Source organism: Heptranchias perlo, chromosome 12 (assembly GCF_035084215.1).
Source record: "Heptranchias perlo isolate sHepPer1 chromosome 12, sHepPer1.hap1, whole genome shotgun sequence".
NCBI lineage: Eukaryota > Metazoa > Chordata > Chondrichthyes > Hexanchiformes > Hexanchidae > Heptranchias > Heptranchias perlo.
This window is the reverse complement of record NC_090336.1, coordinates 50,418,418-50,438,321: the sequence shown is the minus strand read 5'-3', so window position 1 is coordinate 50,438,321 and position 19,904 is coordinate 50,418,418. Positions and strand designations below refer to the sequence as shown.

Genomic DNA, 19,904 nt, shown 5'->3' with positions numbered 1-19,904 from the left:
GTAAGAAGTTCAATAATTTAACACGAGTTGTCAAGGTGAGCGAGTTCAAGCTTCAAGTGGCATATCATACCAACTGCACCACTAGACTCATCCACTGCTCACTACACCCCCATCACCCACCTACCAACAATCTCTTTCAGTCAATACTCAACCGTTCAAATCATAGGCTTTATCTCATCCTTACACACTTAGCACTGTTGCAAGCCGCACACCCACAACTCACAGGTCACACACACTGGTAGTTATTCAATTATGACAACCACATCACCCAAACATCTTGCAGGACACTCACTGACACACTTCCCTCTTTCTTGCAGGTGCATAACTGGAAGCAGCAGCAAGTGGCAGTGGCTCCATGGAACACAAACCTGCTGCCCTCTCAGGATGACAGCATTCCTGCTTCCACCCCTGCCACTCCGCCAGTGCCCTTGCTGTTGCCTGTCAGCCAGCCAGCCCACTCCCTGTAGAGTATTGAAACTTTATCCAACATAGGAAAGCTCCAAAAACACCAAATGCACCAGCAACCAGAAGAAATAATCTAGCAACTAATCTGTGCCTCCTGCATGATCCCTTTAAATACCGCTGATTGGGAGGGGGGAGCGGGGGGGCCTTCACGCCCTTTAAGTCCTGTTGAGTTTTGCGAGGTTAAGACACTGCGTTGGATGGAGCGTGGAGTTCTAAAATAGAAGCGGTCTCTTTAAATCAGCCTTGCACACTGATTCACGTCATAATCTCCCTAATCTGCATGCTGCCAGCGGTCGTTAAGAGCACGAGCACAAACCCCTTCACCAAGACGGCGTCCTGCGCACTTACTGTCGGAAGTGTGAGCGCGCATCGCGGACCCCATTTTCGAGGCTTAGTTGGTCGCGTAGCGCCTAAAAACCGGTGCTAAATGGCCCCATTTCTCCTCCCTCCTCTCTTGTGAGTTGGTGACTACAGAAGACTTCAGTACACGATTGCCTCGATCTACAGAACTCAGCTTGCCCACCTTCTCCCCCATTTGCCAATATTGTCCAAAATCAATGCCCATCCAAGCATATGACAACACATCGGCCCTCTTGCTCTGACATGACCATCCCAACTGTTATTACCTGAATGAATAGGTCTGCACCAAATGAGTGCACCCATTTCTGTATGACTGTTGCCACTATGATTAACAAAAGAGAGAATAAGAGCACATTGAACTTTAATACAAAAAAATGGCAAAATATAAGCAAGCCTCTGAACAGCAAAGCACAAAAGTATTTCGCCATTGCCTGTAGAAAAAAAGAACTGAGTGGCATCACCACATTTCCAGCTACTAGCAGTGCAGCGCTGATATAACTCCTTGGTGGCAGGTCTGGTTCCAGGAGATAGCACAGTTCCCCTTCAGCTTCCTTGATGAGGCATAGCCTCTTCACGTAGGACTCTACGGTGAGGCTGAGGTAGCTCTGTCACCTCTGGTAGATATACTACTTGTGTAGTCGCAGGCCCTGGTGATTGTTGCTTTACGACTGTTCTCTTCTGCTGTTTCTTTTCCTACTGCTCCTCCAACATAGCCAGCAAAGTGAGACTTACTGATGCTGTTGTGTGAACTGAAGCAACCGAGTTGCTCCATTACAAAATCTCTTTGCTCTGCTCCATCTAAGATCTTTGCCAATTCTCTTCAATGCCTCCGTGCCAACTTTATAATGGGCACCATTAATGCAATATAGACTTTAAGGCAAAAATCAGCAAATTTGCACATTTGCCTATAAGAGTCCATAACAATCTACCAACTATTAATGCTAGGTCTGTCATTTACACACAGATCCTGTAATAAACCAGATTGGTCCATGGGAGAATTAGAAACATAGGGACAGAAGTAGGCCATCCTGCCCCTTGAACCTGCTCTGCCATTCAATTAGATCACAGCTGATCTGTATCTTAACTCCATCTACCCACCTTGGATCTGTAACCCGTAATATCCTTGCCTAACAAAAATCATTCTCCTTTAATGATCTAAACACTTCAGAGCACTCCTTAATCTTCTGTACTCAAGGGAATACAGGCCTAGTCATTGCAACCTGTCTTCATAATTTAACCCTGTTATAATTCTGGTGAATCTATGCTGCACCCCCGCCCCCCCACCACAAAGGGCCAATATATCCTTCCTGAGATGCAGTGCCCAGATCTGAACGCAGTACTCTAAATGAGGTACATATAGCAAATGCTTCCTTACTGCTACTTACAGGATTATTACACATTAATGTACACACTCTACTGCACAGAAGAATTTCAACCAGCCACCCCATATGTTTATCCTTCATTATACTGAGTGGGACACAATCTGGTCCATTAGGTCAAACGAATTGTATACTGCTTCACTGAACTACAGTATTGATCTTATTTGATTTGATCTCGACACTGGTTCAAGATATTTGCATTTAAGATTACAGGATGGATATTCCCACCAGCTCTCTGCCTATTTCTACCTCCCTGATAATCTTACCATTGCTGCCGGATATTGGAAGTGCTCACTTCCAATATCCGGTGGGCAAAACATATAAGCTGGTTGGTGGAGTGACATTATACACCATATTTTCTGTCACTACCACCACAGCAACATTGGACATAATTAAAAAGCACACTCCAAGAAGTGTAGTTAATTGCAGAATAATGGATTTATGTTCCCCCACCAGCAATGTAGCAGAGGCTGTAGACTTTTCCCTGGCCTAGAGGAGGGTGGCTCCTTTAAGCTGCTGCAGGGATTTTGCGTACTTCTCTGGTGGGCTCCCCAGTGCTGGCAGAAACCCTGCTGGGAGCCTAGCAAAAATACTGAAATTGAGCTGACCTGTGGAAAATCTTCCCCCCGTCGTCATCACTTGTCTAGAGAGTCAGGTGTTGTCCATTCATTAATGTTACTCAAGCCAATATGACCCTCTGCAAAAGCTTTACATGCTAGTGTTATTGTTGCACTTCATTTCACCAGACTTGCGTACTTTTCGATTGATTGTACTCTTAAAGAATTAAGCAAATATCCAAAACTTGTAAACAATACAGATGCTAACATCAGTTCAAATTGACCAGTTATAGAATTAGAGAGACTAGAAAAAAAAATGCACTTTGTGTCATCCTTCAACGTTTTAATATAGAACCAAGGTCAGTCCGTCCGTTGTGTTCTGCCCTAGGGTAGGTCCTCACTCAAGTCTCACACAGGAGATGCTTGAGCCACTTACTAGGGAAGAGTAGCTCAGATGGTTTCCTGTTGCTTTTCTCATGATTTCTATCTTCAGAGTACCTTGTCCTAGGTGAGCTGCAACCAAGACTAAAGATTCCCACCTACCCTTTACGATAAGGGGGGCCACCCACATCCATCGGAACAAGTACTCCCACTGGACGTCAACCCAGTATTCAGAGTTGGCACTCCAGTATCTACTAGTCAGGGTTATCTGGAGTGGGGCCTGAATCCAATCCTTCTGACTCAGAGGCGGGAATACAACCACCAAGCCAGCGGTCACTCTGTCTGGATGCGAGTAAAATGAAATAGGAAATAGTGTAACACAAGTTTCTGACCATAATGTTTAAGAAACTGGCAGAATAAAGGTTTTCTTTTAAAACTTTATACTCCATTTTTAGTTCATGAAGTGTTTCTCTCAGGTTTCTATTCATTCATTCTAACTAATTTGACGTCTATCTTCCTCAGGAGCCCTCTGCTGCAGCAGGCATTGTTTGTTTTATCTCAGTTCATTTCCCTTGCTGCCACCATCTACTATGTGTTCTCTCCACTCTTGCTGTTTTTCTCAACTCTACAGTGCCTGTAACTAGGAGTAACTTATCAATTGTGATTACATGTATCACACAAAAATAGACAGGATGACTCAATAGGAGCATTTAGTATTCTAAGTAAGGCATTTGGAAACAAAACAACATATCCCTGGACCCAGGTACTGGCATGAGAGTGAGGTGTCTCTATTCTGTTGCAAATTATTATATAATTTAGTACTTCTTGGACAAGATTTTAAATGAAAGCAATGCAATGACATCATGAAGCATACATGTTTTTCTTTTCCCCCTTTGTGACTCAAATGCATCATCACAGCATTTACAAGTAATGCTGTAATAAGGAAAAAAGATGCTGCGTTCCTCCAGAATAAAGTGATTGAAATTTTTAGAAGATAATTTCAAAAAGAAGAAGCTTCACTCAAATCATTGGAACGATATATTGATCTTTCTAGGTCGAAGCGTGAGGCTACATCACTTCAGAGCAGATGTTGGTTTGAGGAATGCAGAGCTGCCATACTCACGTTGTAGACTTGACTCTATAATTACAGAACCTGGAAGGTGAAGTTAACAGTGTAAATACACAAACTGTTGACATCAAACACAGCTTCTACTGATCAATTTGAATAATTGATGGTTCTTGGAATAGACAAGATTCTTCAGCTCCTACCAATATGTCAGAAAACGTCAATTATTGGGTAATGTGGACCACTGCACTATTAATGAAAGTAAGCTCTTTAAAATATTTGACACATACGTGTTAGAGAAAGGCAATGCAAGTGAAGCAAAATATATTGCCATTGCTAAAATTCTCCAATCTCAATATATATTTATTAGTCCATTTGAAGTGTGAGTGTCCCATTTCTCTATATTGTGGGTGCTCTTGCATACTTGACCAATCCTAACGGCAAGTGGCCAAACGCGAATCCCACTGCTCTGCAACAAAATGCCAACCCTAGTCTGGAAAATGTTTAAGGCAATTAGTTAATAATTCCAGGTAGTTAATATTGGCCACCTCTTCAAAAAGAAACGGATTCCTGTTTACAGGAATTAGCACTGTGAAGAAAAATAACTCTAAACCAAAATAATAATTTTAATGGATTACAATTTCTTGTTCATTCAGACAATTATTGCAAATGAGAAAGAGTTCTCTATTCTACATATTTTTTCTCTTTATTGGCATGTACTTTGCCAGATCCTGTACGTATTTTGAAAGATGCAGAGAAGAGTTAATTTTGCACTGGTTCAGTTATTGGGGGTATTAGAAATTTTCCTGTGACAAACTGGTGAATGGATACAGGATTGGAAGTGTGTGTAGCTTAGGTTGAATCTGATGGAAAGCTCTGTGATAGGAAAAGAACAGTTTTATTCATATTGAATCATGTTACAGTTTAAATGAATCACTCTATATCCAATACTATTCATGATCTAGCAATTTGCATGCATGTTTTGTGTACTATTGTTGCAAGTAATCAGACTGGCCATATGTCCTCACTCAGGGCCTTTCTGTAGCTCGTTACTAGTACATTCTGTTTTGTGTCAAGTCCAAATCCATGCCCTTAGAGGTGGTGATGAGTTAGAGCTGGGTGTCGTCGGCATACATATGGAACCTTTTTTAAAAATTCGTTCATGGGATGTGGGCGTCGCTGGCGAGGCTAGCATTTATTGCCCATCCCTAATTGCCCTTGAGAAGGTGGTGGTGAGCCGCCTTCTTGAACCACTGCAGTCCATGTGGTGAAGGTTCTCCCACAGTGCTGTTGGGAAGGGAGTTCCAGGATTTTGACCCAGTGACAATGAAGGAACGGCGATATATTTCCAAGTCGGGATGGTGTGTGACTTGGAGGGGAACGTGCAGGTGGTGGTGTTCCCATGTACCTGCTGCTCTTTTCCTTCTAGGTGGTAGAGATCGCGGGTTTGGGAGGTGCTTTCGAAGACGTTATGTTTTCGGTTGATGTCACCGAGGGGCAGCATGTAGATGAGAAATAGGAAGGGGCAAGGATCGATCCTTGGGGACTCCAGGAGGTAACGGTGCGGGATTGGGAACAGAAGCCATTGCAGGCGATTCTCTGGCTACAACTCGATAGATAAAAGTGGAACCAGGCCAGAGCAGTCCCACTTAGCTGGACAACGCAGGAGAGGTGTTGGAGAAGGATGGTATAGTCAACTGTGTCAAAGACTGCAGAGAGGTCGAGAAGAATGAGGAGCGATGGTGCACCATGGTCACAGTTACATAGGCTGTCATTTGTTACCTTAATTAGGGCCATTGTTATTGAATTTGGACGTGCAAGACTGAAACTTACAACTTTTGTAGCCCTTTTGACTCCCAATAGGCTTTGCATGATGGGCAGACTTTACTACCACAGTTATTATCAAAGCAATACCTTACTTCACCTGTATCAGTTTGCCTTCTGCAGCATTTTAATTTGTCTGTTCTAACTTGCCATTCCTACCATGGACTTTTTAGGACAAACAGATTGGTACTCACTAATAGTCTCATTGGATTTACACCAGTTAAAATGGATACACTCAGTGGTCTCATTACCACGAACAAACAATATACACTTAAATGTTATTACTAATTTACTTTTAATTATTTTACCTAAATCAACTCAATATGCTGGGTGAACAAATCTGTAAAATGAATTCAGTAATTAACACTAGGGGTTTAATTTCTTCTGCGGTTAACATACTCACATTAAATTCCCATCTGCACTATTTAACTGCAATTACTGACCCTCTCATTTTACTTAATGACTGCAAAAACAGGAATTTAATAAGTAATGCAACTTTGTGCAATCAACACATGCTACATGCTTGTTAAGTGAGATTGACCACTTTATGTTGTGTCTCCATGTCAAAGTCTGACCCGTAAGACATCATCATGGGTTCCATATGTGTTTTAAAAATACATCTTACTACATTGCTGACCTGTTCCCAATTTACATTTTGTAGAAGTTGCTACTTACTCAAGGAAGTAGAATTTTAAAAAACATAACTAATTCTTACTCCATTTTTATTTTCCTCATCCCAAAAAAATGACCTATTTTCTGATCAATAGAATAGGCAAGTGACCTGCCTTTGGGATCCTGAGGGAAGCTAGTGAAGAATTAGTGGAGGCTCTGACTAGAATTTCACAAAATTCTGTGGAAAGAAAAATAATGCCCAAGGACTGGAGGGTGGAAAATGTGTCATTCCTCTTTAAAAAAGGATACTGGGATAAGTCAGGAAAGTATAGATCAGTTAGTCTTACTTCACTTATTGATAAGTTACTTAAGCCTAAAATATGGGATAAAATTACTAAGCACTAGAAGAAACATAAATTAATAAAGGGCAATCACATGGAATTTTTAAAGGGGAGGTTGTGCTTGACCAAATTTATTGAATTCTTTTAAGAAACAACAGAGGAAATGGAGTGGATTTGCTTGACATAGGTTTACAAAAACACATTCAATAAAATGCCACATAAAAAATGTATAGTAATGATAATGGCATATGGACTGAAGGGGAATGTAAGCAGAGATGGTTTGATGGTTAATGGGCAGAAAGAAAAGGGGTGGGTTAAAAGGGAGTTGCATGGGCTGGAAAGATCAGATAAGTGGTGTTCTACAGGAGGTCTGTTTGGGGCTATTATTATTTGCCATATACATAGAATCATAGAAAGTTACAGCACAGAAGGAGGCCATTCTGCCCATCATGTCCAGGCCAGCCGATAAAGAGCTATCAAGCTTAATCCCACTTTTCAGCACTTGGTCCGTAACCCTGTAGGTTACGGCACTTCAAGTGCACATCCAAGTACTTTTTAAAATGAGTTGAGGGTTTCTGCCTCTACCACCTTTTCAGGCAGTGAGTTCCAGACCCCCATCACCCTCTCAGTGAAAAAAAATTCTCCTCAGCTCCCCTCTAATCCTTCTACCAATTACTTTAAATCCATGCCCCCTGGTCTCTGACCCCTCTGCTAATGGAAATAGGTCCTCCCTATCCACTCTATCTAGTCCAGTCATAATTTTATACACCTCAATCAAACCTCCCCTCAGCCACCTTTGTTCCAAAGAAAACAACCGCAGCCTGTCCAATCTTTTCTCATAGCTAAAATTCTCTAGCCTTGGCAACATCCCCTCTGTACCCTCTCTAGTGCAATTACATCTTTCCTGTAATGTGGTGACCAGAACTGTACGCAGTACTCAAGATGTGGCCTAATCAATGTTTTATACAGTTCTAGCATAACCTCCCTACTCTTTTATATTCTATGCCTCAGCTAATAAAGGAAAGTATCCCGTATGCCTTTTTAACCACCTTATTTACCTGTCCTGCTACCTTCAGGGAACTGTGGACATGCACTCCAAGGTCCCTCACTTCTTCGACACATTTCAGTATCCTCCCATTTATTGTGTATTTCCTTGCCTTGTTTGCCCTCCCCATTTCCTCACACTTCTCTGGATTGAATTCCATTTGCCACTTTTCTGCCCACCTGACCTGTCCATTGATATCTTCCTGCAGTCTACAGCTTTCCTCCTCACTATCAACCACACGGCCAATTTTTGTATCATCTGCGAACTTCTTGACCAAGCCCCCCACATTCAAGTCCAAATCATTAATATATACCACAAAAAGCAAGGCACCTAGTACCGAGCCTTGTGGAACCCCACTGGAAACAACCTTCCAGTCGCAAAAACACCCATCAACCATTATCCTTTGCTTCCTGCCACTCAACCAATTTTGGATCCAACTAGCCACTTTCCCTTGGATCACATGGGCTTTTACTTTTTTGACCAGTCTGCCATGTGGGTGGGACCTTGTCAAAAGCCTTGCTGAAATCCATGTGCACCATAACAAATGCGTTACCCTCATCGACCCTCCTTGTTACCGCTCAAAAAATTCAATCAGCAAGTTAGTCAGACACGACCTTCCCTTAACAGATCCATGCTGACTGTCCTTGATTAACCCTGCCGTACTGAATTATGATTTATGCTGTCCCTCAGAATTGATAAATGATCTGGACTTAGCAATTGAGGTAATTTGCTGCGGATATCAAATTAGGGTATAGAAAATTGTGACAAGGATGGTGAAATATTGCAGGAGAACATATATAGGATGGGCAGATAGATAGCAGATGCAATTCAAGATAGAAAAATGCAAAGTAATAAATTTTGGAAATAATAATAGGAAAAAGAAATACACCTTAAATGGTAAGATTTTAAATGGAGTAGAAGAGCAGAGGGAACTTGCTGTGAAGATACACACGTCATACATACATAAAAGTGGCAGCGTAAGTAGATAAGGCATAAAACAGGCAAATGGAATCCTTGATTTGTATCTAAAGGCATAGCATATGAAAGCACAGAGGTAGTGTTGAACTTGTACAAGACCTTAGCGAGACCACAGCTGGAGTATTCTGTACAGATTTGGATATCCCATTTGGAAAGGCTACAATAGCAATAAAAAAGGTGCAGTGTAGATTCACTAGGATGTTACCAGGGCTGACAGTTATTAAGAGAGATTTGAGAAGTTAGGGCTTTTTCCACAAGAGCTGGAAAGGCAAAGGGGTGACCTGACATAGGTTTTCAAGGTTCATGGTGATAGATTATTTCAGCTGATCGTTGACGCTTTAATGAGATGGCACAAATTTAAGACAATCATAAAAAGAATTAAAAGGGGTTAGAAAGAAAGGCTTTAGAGGATGACTAGAATGTGGAATTCTCCCCCATAAACTGTTGTTGAAGCAGAGGCCATAAATTATTTTAAAAGGGAATTAGTTGGTCTAAAAATTGAATATTAAGGAGGATGTGGAGTGAGCAGAAGAGTGGGATTAGATTAGAAGAATCATGTTGAGAAAAATACCAGTGCAGGCCTGATGGACTGATTTGCTTGTTTCTGTGCCGTAAAATTTTATGATCCTATGAGGTCGTTTCTATGCATATTTAAATCTAATAAGTAACTTATCTAATTTGGTTGTAATTGTACCTTTCAAGAATTTATCCTGCAAGGTTTATAGATATTTTAAATATCATTAAACAAATATCATTTAAATGTAGTTATACAAGCTTAGTCCATAAAGCTGTAGTGATTCCTTTTAATAGGAATCTAACCTCAGAGAGTCAAGTTAATTTATGAACTGAAACCTCTTGCAACACATACCTATAATAATCCAAACTAATTGTTTATCCTACATTTAACAAGACAAACTGGGTCACTATTGTTTCTGTCCCTGTCCAGGATCATATGACAACCCAAAGGCAGGGATTATCTGGATCGAATGCCTGCTGATTTATTGATTTTATATCAACAGCTTTTATTATTAAGTAGCTTAAGCAGGGATAGGGGTGAGCCAATATCTGCAAAACAGAACCTTTAGACCAACTTCTGATAGAAGATCACACGAAAACACTAACCTGTCTTTTCTTTTATGTTGATCAACCTGTTTTGTATTTCAAATATTTTCTGTTTTTAAAACCTTAAAATTTATATTGCTTACTGACCCTGTCAAAAAGGTTTATTTTCTTGTACTGGAAATTAAAAAAAAATCATACAATAAACTAAAGTGAAAGAAAGAAAGGAAAGACTTGCATTTATATACCATCTTGCACGACCTCACCTCGTGGGGATAAGTGATTTTCAGAGATTAGATGCTTCCCATTGGTACGGAAGAATAATTGGAGAAACAAATCACTCTGGGCCGCTTTCATGCAGAGAGCGCTCAGAAGCGTTGCTCCTTACAATCTCAAACAGGGAATGGCATGTGTGATGAGAGGGGATTCTAAAAGTGGACAAAGTTTCTCCCTTTTAAGTGGGGGAGAAACAAAGCAGAATGACCAACAGGCTTTAAATCTTTAAGTAAAAAAGAAAAAAAAGCTGCAAATGCTTGAAATCTGAAATAAAGAGAGAAAATGCAGGAACTACACAGTAGATGTCAGAATCTGAAAACAAAAACAATAGGCTAATGTTTTGGCCAGAGACCCAAACCCAGATTTTCCTCTGGAGCTCTATCCTTTGCCCAATGAACGGGGCGAGGGGGGACAGATAATCAGACAGGGAGACATTCTGCTGCTCCTCACGGCCCACCACTAGTTCCAAGATTCTCCACTGGAGGGGACGAGGAGATTGAGTATGTCCAGCTAACATGGGTGGACATGTTCAAATGACACGTTAATGATGGGAAGACATCATATGATCTAATTCTCATCATTAACGCCATAGAAACGGTGGGCACTATGAATGCCAGTGCATACCCGACATACAGCAGTTGCTAAAGGCAAGCAGAGACAGATTTAAATTTGAAATCCCCTCCCAAGGGAGTGAAATCGATTGTAGGGCAATTGATTACAGTCTCTCCACCCAGAAAATTTAATAATTTCAACAAAAAAAAGTCTTCTTCAGCTGCTCCAGAGGGAACGGCATGCATTCCTACCGCAGGTGCCCAGGGGGGACTGCAGTGGTGATTGGCCTTCCTCCACTGAGGTGAGTTTACCAGGGGCAATGGGAATCCTGCCAAAATTATTCAAATGAGGCAGACCCTGATAAATTTTCTGGGGTCAGCAGTGGGATAAACGTGCAGGCACAAGGCCCACCTGGACATCTTTGCACTGGGTTTCCACCAAAACAGAATATCCCAGCTCCTTTTGTCAATATTTCCAGCGTTTTCTGGTTTTGTCAGAGTTTGAGCTTTAAATATTTTAATAAACAAAGTTGTAACCATTACCATGTCCATCAGAATGCATTTAACTAATTATACATTAAGGAAACAAATGCCAAACTAAATTTCCACTGATTGTGATTAAGACAACATGAATAAAACATACAACTGAGGATGGATGGTACTTAACTGGGTACAGATTTCAATAAAGCATAAGCCAATAAACCAGGTGAGATAATTCGCTTGTAACAAAAGATAGGGGTGTTATACCTTTAATGGAAATTATATGTGAATGTCAAATTTAACATGCTTACATCCAATGTCACGCCAAAGTAATGCAATTCTGTTGAATAATTCAACAGGATTATCTGTTGCATTTTTCAACAAGGTTGAACAACAACAAGTTATGTTACAATACTGGACAAACATCTGCTTCATAAAGATTGCCTACTAATTGAGTCCGCCTCTTTCTCCGTGAACTTTAGAAAATGGTGATACTCCATTTTAGACTCGAGTAGGTGAGTCAGAACTGATAACGGAACTATTGTATACATTTCTAATAGTTGTTAATTACTTTTTTAACGCTGAACCCTGGCTGTCACTGTCAGTCTTCAGTCTCAAGTACTTCCAAACTCATTAAGTATAAAATTAAGGCTATAAACCATAGTTTGTATAGTGACAGTTTAAAAAAACTTAAATTAATTCCCAAATTTAAATTCACATTCTGGTAGCATTTTCCTATATGCTCGTTAAGTGACTTCAAAGGTTCACATTTATCTGAAGATTTACATTTAAATGGCACACATCAGGAAGACATGAATCCACTAGGTATTAACGTTTTTACAAAATAATAGCTTGGCAGCCATAGTTCAATGAAAGGAACATGTCAAGTCTGCTGTTGATAACTATTTAATTGTGACTAAGGGGGGAAACTGTTAATTGATGATTAGAAGACACTGCTATTTTCAAATTTGTCTGGCGAATGCCAATGCAACTCGGGCTTCATTAGTTCAGACACCTTTTGATTAATTAACAATTATTTCTGGATGCTCATTATACAGTATGCCTCTCACCGTTTGTTTAACAGTGGGGTTGTGTTAATTATCTGAATGCTGGATGCTTGCCCTACGCACACAAGGTACCCCGAAGCCCCTCTTCTCTTCCTGCCTGTGACTTAAACTGCTGTAATAACAAATCCCTCAGGATATCAAGAGAGTCGCTGCATTGAATAATCACAAGCTATCTCGCTGAATGCTCGCAGTACAGCCCGATTGCTCATGACATCACATATCAAACACTGTGAACAAATCGCACTCCAAGCTTTCTCCATCTGTCAGTCTGTCTGTCTCTGCAGATTTCTACCGCTTAAAGCAGCAACCCTCGTTACTCAGAAGCCTGTGTGTGCGGAGGAAAAGGCAGCTATGAACCTTCTCTGTGCGTGCTACTTTTTTCTCCTCTTTCCTGATCTGGCTATCAGCACAAGGTGGGTGAAATATAAGGACAATCTTTTTATATTATTACTGTAAACCACTAATAAGTGACTATTCTGAATATCTAGTTGTACTGAATCATTTTGAATCGAAGGGCAGAGCTCCGAGAGACAGACACTGGCATAATTCATGCTGTAACTTAATATTTCAATATCAGTGATTTGTTATAGTTAGCTTAAGCTGGTAGGAATTCAATATTTTAATGCTTGTGCTTTCTTATTAATCACAAACTTATTTTAACTGCTCTTATGATCCTGTAAAGGTTTTCTTTACAGCATGTTATTTCTGAGTATGTACTTATGATCAGTTTGCGCCTATGTGTATACTAAGCAGTCTAAACAAAGTAGGTTGTGACTATATAGTAGGTGTCTCACCACATGGATTGTATTATCCTGATGTTTAAAACTGCTTCGGTTAAATAAATTGGCAGCTGAAAGTAGCTTCAAGTTCCTCAACTTGAGACGTTCTGGTTTAATGCTCTTGTCAAACTGTCATGTCTGTACCATAGTTCCGTTTAATACATCAGTCACTATTGAAATTAATTAGCAATTATCAGTAAATAAGCGGTGGGTACTGGCCAATGGCTCCACACAATCAATTAGATGATTTTATCATGATTGGACAGCCCTTTGATGAATCGGTTCTGCGAGCTTGGCTTCAGAGTGTGCAGATGCAGCAGCTGCGTGTTGTGTGCATGCAGATGGTCAGCTTCTCGGTCCGCTTGTCAGACTTTTACTGAGTGCAAGTGATATCCCCTCTATGTACGGCGATTCATTAAAGTTACATTAATGTCTTCAAGCAAGAAGGCCTAAACAAATCAATATTAATGCGTCATCTATCAAACTCCAGCACAGGAAAGCTGCTCCCAGTTTCCCTTGGTTTCACGTGCAAAATAATTGCTTTCATTTAGAAATAGCACCACATTGCATCTTTAGATACAGAATGAATTATGAATGAAAGCCGAAAAGGGAAATACTGTAGCTTTTCTTATTTTGTGATGTGGGAGTGTAATTTCAGTTTATTGTGTCTGTAAAAATAGTTAGCTGCTGGTCGTAATGTTTTGAGTACATTTATAATTCCTGAAAAGTAAATATGTTTTCCAGAACAATATTGTTCCAAAATACCTTGAATATAATGGGAAATAAGTTTGGAATACTAGGGACATATCTCTATTTCTGATACATCCTGAGGAAAGACACCTCTCTTGCATGTGTTTGTTTTCACTGGATTTCTGAAGCGATGCATGTGAAGGAACAACAAGGTTACCACTGATTTTTGAATCCGCTGCTGTGTTATTACAGGTGTCAACAATAGCCCAGAGTACAAGAAAAGAGAGAGATAAACTATTACCACTGTGTTCGTGGCCAAACTTGTCTGTTCTAAGGTTTGAATGGATGATTGATTGCTGTAATCACCACGATCGATCGATCCTGGGCTCAAATCCAGTCGCTGAGACCAGATTAGTTCTTTCAGAACACAACCATACCACCACCAGGTTATATTTGAAATCTTGGATGCTTTTGGACGAGGTGCAGAAATGCCATTTTAGTCCTCAAAGGGTTAAAATGCCATCTGCACAAATGGTTAAGTTTCTACTTAGCTTGTCGACATAAGTGTTCTGCACGTGATTTTACACGCCATTTGTTGGAAAGTTCTGGTATTCTTTGTCACTTTAGACTTTTTCATTACTTACTTTGGCCAAATTGCAACTGCTTTGCGTGTACCTTGTATAATTAGATAGATACAGCCTTAATTGGACAAAATAATTGTACAAAAAGGTTAATTGGACAAAATCTAAAAGGCAGGCATAAAATCACATCAGCTGACGCTATTCGGGGAGGATTTTATCTGATCATTAACACAGAGTAATGCTAATGAAACAGGTCAACACAATCAATCATGTTGGTTTTTCTTATAATGTGTCACAACTATACAAGATGTAAAAAATTTAATGCACGAGATGAATGTTCCTTATTTCCTCTTTCTGTTCTTTGTTCTAACTATAGAAAAGGTTAATCCAGTCAGGAATGGAAAGATTTTCCATTCACTATTTCATATGCCATAAAGCATTTGGTGCAGCCTAATAATGTCTTGGATTTCTACAAATGCCTGTTTATGATTCAGATGAGTATCCTTCCTCCATGAGAAATAATTTTTAATACTCCACACACTCTAATTTTGTCAATTTATGAGATTAGATTATATAATTAGAAGCTGGATTGGGCTCAGATTTCATCCATCAGGTTTAGACTAACACAAACCTTTAGTTAAAAGAAATCTTTCTCTGGATCAAAATGAAGCTAACATTTTCATGAATGAGAAAATATAGGATAAAGTACTTTAAGAATCAAGCAATATTAAGACCTATCAAAATATCAGTAGGGGAAACAATCCATATTTTCATTAGCAATCATAATCATATTCTGCATTGTAATCATTAATCATAATAGCTTATTTTCTTCGGTTTTCAGTAAACTGAATAAAAAGACATCACAGACAAGTCTTTGAGCGCACTGCTATCTGAATCAACATGCCATAAAATGGGCCAGTTGTGGTACTTTCTCATTATGGGTTCTCAAAATGGCTAGCACAATTCCTAAGACAATTACAGTGCACAATGCTTAGTAATGCACACTGCAGCTAGAACAGCAATTATAAAGGAAGTGTTACAAGTAATGGGCAAAATATTTAAAAATGGATTGAAGCCAATATTTATAAAATCATTAATAAGCAAAAGTTTTGTCAATATAATGCATATTTTGTAGTAATTGATATACTATAAAAAATCTGTTGTGTTTTGTAGTGGTTATTAATTTATCAAAGTCCAGTTATGAACAGTGGTTAATAATGCTGCTACAATGGCACACATTACTGTGATACATACTGTGGAGATGCCGGTGATGGACTGGGGTTGACAATTGTAAACAATTTTACAACACCAAGTTATAGTCCAGCAATTTTATTTTAAATTCACAAGCTTTCGGAGGCTTCCCCCTTCCTCAGGTGAACGATGTGAAATGAAGTCCTCGAAATGAAATCGCATTTATAATTCACAGAACAATGCTTGGTGAGTACAGACAGTTTTTTCAACTGCCCGTTGCCAAGGCAATCAGTGTGCAGACAGACAGGTGTTACCTGCCAGGTCTCACAGAATATACAAATCACCAAAAAAAAAACCAACAAACAAAAAAAAACAGAGATAGAGAGGTAGAAACATAGAAAAGACAGCAACTGACCCGTTATATTAAAAACAGATAACATTTGTTCGCTGGTGGGGTAACGTGTAGCGTGACATGAACCCAAGATCCCGGTTGAGGCCGTCCTCATGGGTGCGGAACTTGGCTATCAATTTCTGCTCGACGATTTTGCGTTGTCGTGTGTCTCGAAGGCCGCCTTGGAGAACGCTTACCCGAAGGTCGGTGGATGAATGTCCATGACTGCTGAAGTGTTCCCCGACTGGGAGGGAACCCTCCTGTTTGGCGATTGTTGCGCGGTGTCCGTTCATCCGTTGTCGCAGCGTCTGCATGGTCTCGCCAATGTACCATGCTCTGGGGCATCCTTTCCTGCAACGTATGAGGTAGACAACGTTGGCCGAGTCACAGGAGTATGAACCATGCACCTGGTGGGTGGTGTCCTCTCGTGTGATGGTGGTATCTGTGTCGATGATCTGGCAACATGAACCTCTGCAAGACATGCCAGATCATCGACACAGATACCACCATCACACGAGAGGACACCACCCACCAGGTGCATGGTTCATACTCCTGTGACTCGGCCAACGTTGTCTACCTCATACGTTGCAGGAAAGGATGCCCCAGAGCATGGTACATTGGCGAGACCATGCAGACGCTGCGACAACGGATGAACGGACACCGCGCAACAATCGCCAAACAGGAGGGTTCCCTCCCAGTCGGGGAACACTTCAGCAGTCATGGACATTCATCCACCGACCTTCGGGTAAGCGTTCTCCAAGGCGGCCTTCGAGACACACGACAACGCAAAATCGTCGAGCAGAAATTGATAGCCAAGTTCCGCACCCATGAGGACGGCCTCAACCGGGATCTTGGGTTCATGTCACGCTACACGTTACCCCACCAGCGAACAAATGTTATCTGTTTTTAATATAACGGGTCAGTTGCTGTCTTTTCTATGTTTCTACCTCTCTATCTCTGTTTTTTTTTGTTTGTTGGTTTTTTTTTTGGTGATTTGTATATTCTGTGAGACCTGGCAGGTAACACCTGTCTGTCTGCACACTGATTGCCTTGGCAACGGGCAGTTGAAAAAACTGTCTGTACTCACCAAGCATTGTTCTGTGAATTATAAATGCGATTTCATTTCGAGGACTTCATTTCACATCGTTCACCTGAGGAAGGGGGAAGCCTCCGAAAGCTTGTGAATTTAAAATAAAATTGCTGGACTATAACTTGGTGTTGTAAAATTGTTTACAAGTGATACATACTGACATGGGATACTACTAGTGACTGTCAAAAAGTAGATTCCATGTTACATAAATCATATTTCTTAGGATGTGTTTGTAGAATAAAAAAATCACAGCAATCAACAATCATCTCACCATGACCAATTACTAGTGAAATACAACACATCCCCAAAGACCACAAGCATTTCAAGGAAGTGTACCCAGTAGGTAAATGTTTACATAAGATTAATGGATTGATTGTGAAGAAAAAAAGCAATGCTTGCTATACTACTACAGTGTTGGACTTCAATAGTAAAAGGAATGAATTAAGAATTTGTTTGATTCAATCTGTGATCACCTAAGCAGACAAAAATGGTATAGTTATATTCTGCTGAAATGTTGTCTATCCTTTGCTGCAATTTTATACTGCATATTTGGTATCAGTGCCATGCTGGTGTTTATGCAATGCTGCTGCAAGGCACATTTTTAAAAATACTAATTTTAAAAAAAAATTAAATTCAGGTGATCCACAATTCAATTTCTAAGGATGGGAGAGAGTTAACTGTCCAATCAGCTATCCTCTAAAAAAATCTCACTGGCAGCCAGAGGCCAGTAAACATTTTATTGAGTGCATACATACATGGCTTCTTGCACTCCAAAATAATGTAAGCTGGTAATATAACTGTGATTACCCATTCACATTGCTCTTAAAATGTACAACTGTAACACAAGTTAGATGAACTCCAGCGGTCAACAGAGGTGCTTTGTCACTGTTATTATCAGTGAGCTTGCACCCTAACAATTACAGTTTGATTAATTCCTTTCTATGTAAAGTAACCAAACAGTATTGATTATTTTTTTGTGTTCCATTGCTGTGTAATAGTAATCCTTCATCGCAGGGCTGAATTGCACTTCACGATACCCACCAAATCCTTTTACTACGGAATTCTTGAAAAGATTTACACATGTAAGGATTAGCTGAAGACTAAGGAAATGATAACACTTTTTAACAATCTTTTTTATTCCCTCATTTGATTGCCCACATCCACCTCCAGCTGGGAAGGCTCAGTTTATTGTCTTGCTGACAACCTCTTGCACAAATGCAATTCCATGTTCAATTTCATAAGAGAAATAGTTACTGTGAGGTAAGAATGACACATTGTCCTTGATTTCCCCAAAAGCTTCATGTCTATGAGGCACCTCAACTAACAGCCCAACGAAAAAACAAATGATACCCATCAGATATATGGCGGTACAATTCAATTGCCATTTACAAATGAGACATGAAGCTGCAGTCATCGTGGTATCTCCGTGGTATGAATTGAAAGTCTCAAAGAATAACCAACTTCAAATTATAGATAAATGTGAAGGTTATAGTGTTGTAACTCAGTATTAGTGGTCAACAGAATTAAGATTCAGTGCAACTTTTAATCTTTTTTTTGCTTGTCTACAGAAGTCTTATCCAAACTTGAGTTGAATACTAGCTTGGTTCAGGAATGACAAAAAACAAAAATGAGCTCATGGACACAAAACGTTCAGCACTGATTTTCTGTCACTAAAGCTTCTATTTTTCACCAGGTTACTGTAAGAATAGAGTTTTGATTATTGTGTGTCAAGTTGAGTACAAAATTGGCAGGTCTTAAGTGATTGCAACTTCCTTATCCTTTTCCTTATCTACAGAAATCTAGGTGCCAACTTATTCCAGGATTTTCTAATCCGCAAAGAACCTTAGTTCACAGACATTTCAGCACTGATCTTCTGGCACTGAATGTTACAGGCATGGTAACTTTTTGTCAAAATATAATAAGAGTTGGGTAAAACTAGAGATTAGAAGATTTTGTTCGCTTATAGAGTTGTAGATGTATGGAATGGAAACCCATTGAAAGCAACTGATTCTCTGCCATTTTAGTCTTCTAAAAGGAGCTGGATGAATTTCTGGTTTAAAAACAAGATTAAAATGGTAAGTATTGACAATAACTTGCATTTGTATAGTGCCTTTTAACTTAATAAAATGCCCCAATGCACTTCATATTAGGAGAGAAATAGACCAAATGGTGGAAGATTTAGGAAATTGGCAATAAGATAGATTTTTAAAAGTGGGAAGTGAAGCAGTTTAGGGAGTTTCTGAGAATGAGGCCAATACAGCTAAAAGTGCAACGACCATACGACGAACTCGGAAATGGGGATTCACGGAAGGCCATAGTTGGAGGACAAGAGTCTGGGCTGAAACATAGAGAAGGAAGAAGGAGCAGAGCTAAGGTGGGGCAAGGTTGTGCAGGGAATTATCAATGAAAATGAGGATTTTGAATTTGGTGCTTTGAGAGACAGGGAGCCAATGGAGATCAGCAAGGACAGGGTGTTGGATTTCAGAATGCAGGGGTGAGATAGAAGTGAGGGTGGGCAATGTGGATAGGTGGAAGTAGGCTGTTTTGATGATGGGTAGGCTATGGGGTTTGAAACTCACGAGTTGAAGGGGATACCAAAGTTGCACATCCTCTGGTTCAGCTTGAATGAGCAGCCAGAGATGGAGATAGGGTCGGGAGTAAGAATACTTTGGGCTGGAGCCAAATAAGATGACTTTGGTTTTCCATTTTTCAACTGGAGGAAGTTCTGGTTCATCCATAAC

General features: G+C 40.1%; 1 protein-coding gene across 2 annotated transcripts in view; it reads left to right on the top strand.

The window, feature by feature from the left end:
• The first annotated feature begins 12,727 nt into the window (after positions 1-12,727).
• Positions 12,728-19,904, top strand: part of luzp2 (leucine zipper protein 2) — a 208,555-nt gene continuing 201,378 nt past the window's right edge. For both annotated transcript variants that reach the window (XM_067993534.1, XM_067993532.1), the window contains exon 1: positions 12,728-12,854. In XM_067993534.1, the coding sequence (XP_067849635.1) occupies positions 12,793-12,854 (62 nt within the window). In that variant the 5' untranslated portion in view covers positions 12,728-12,792. The remainder of the gene's footprint in view (positions 12,855-19,904) is intronic.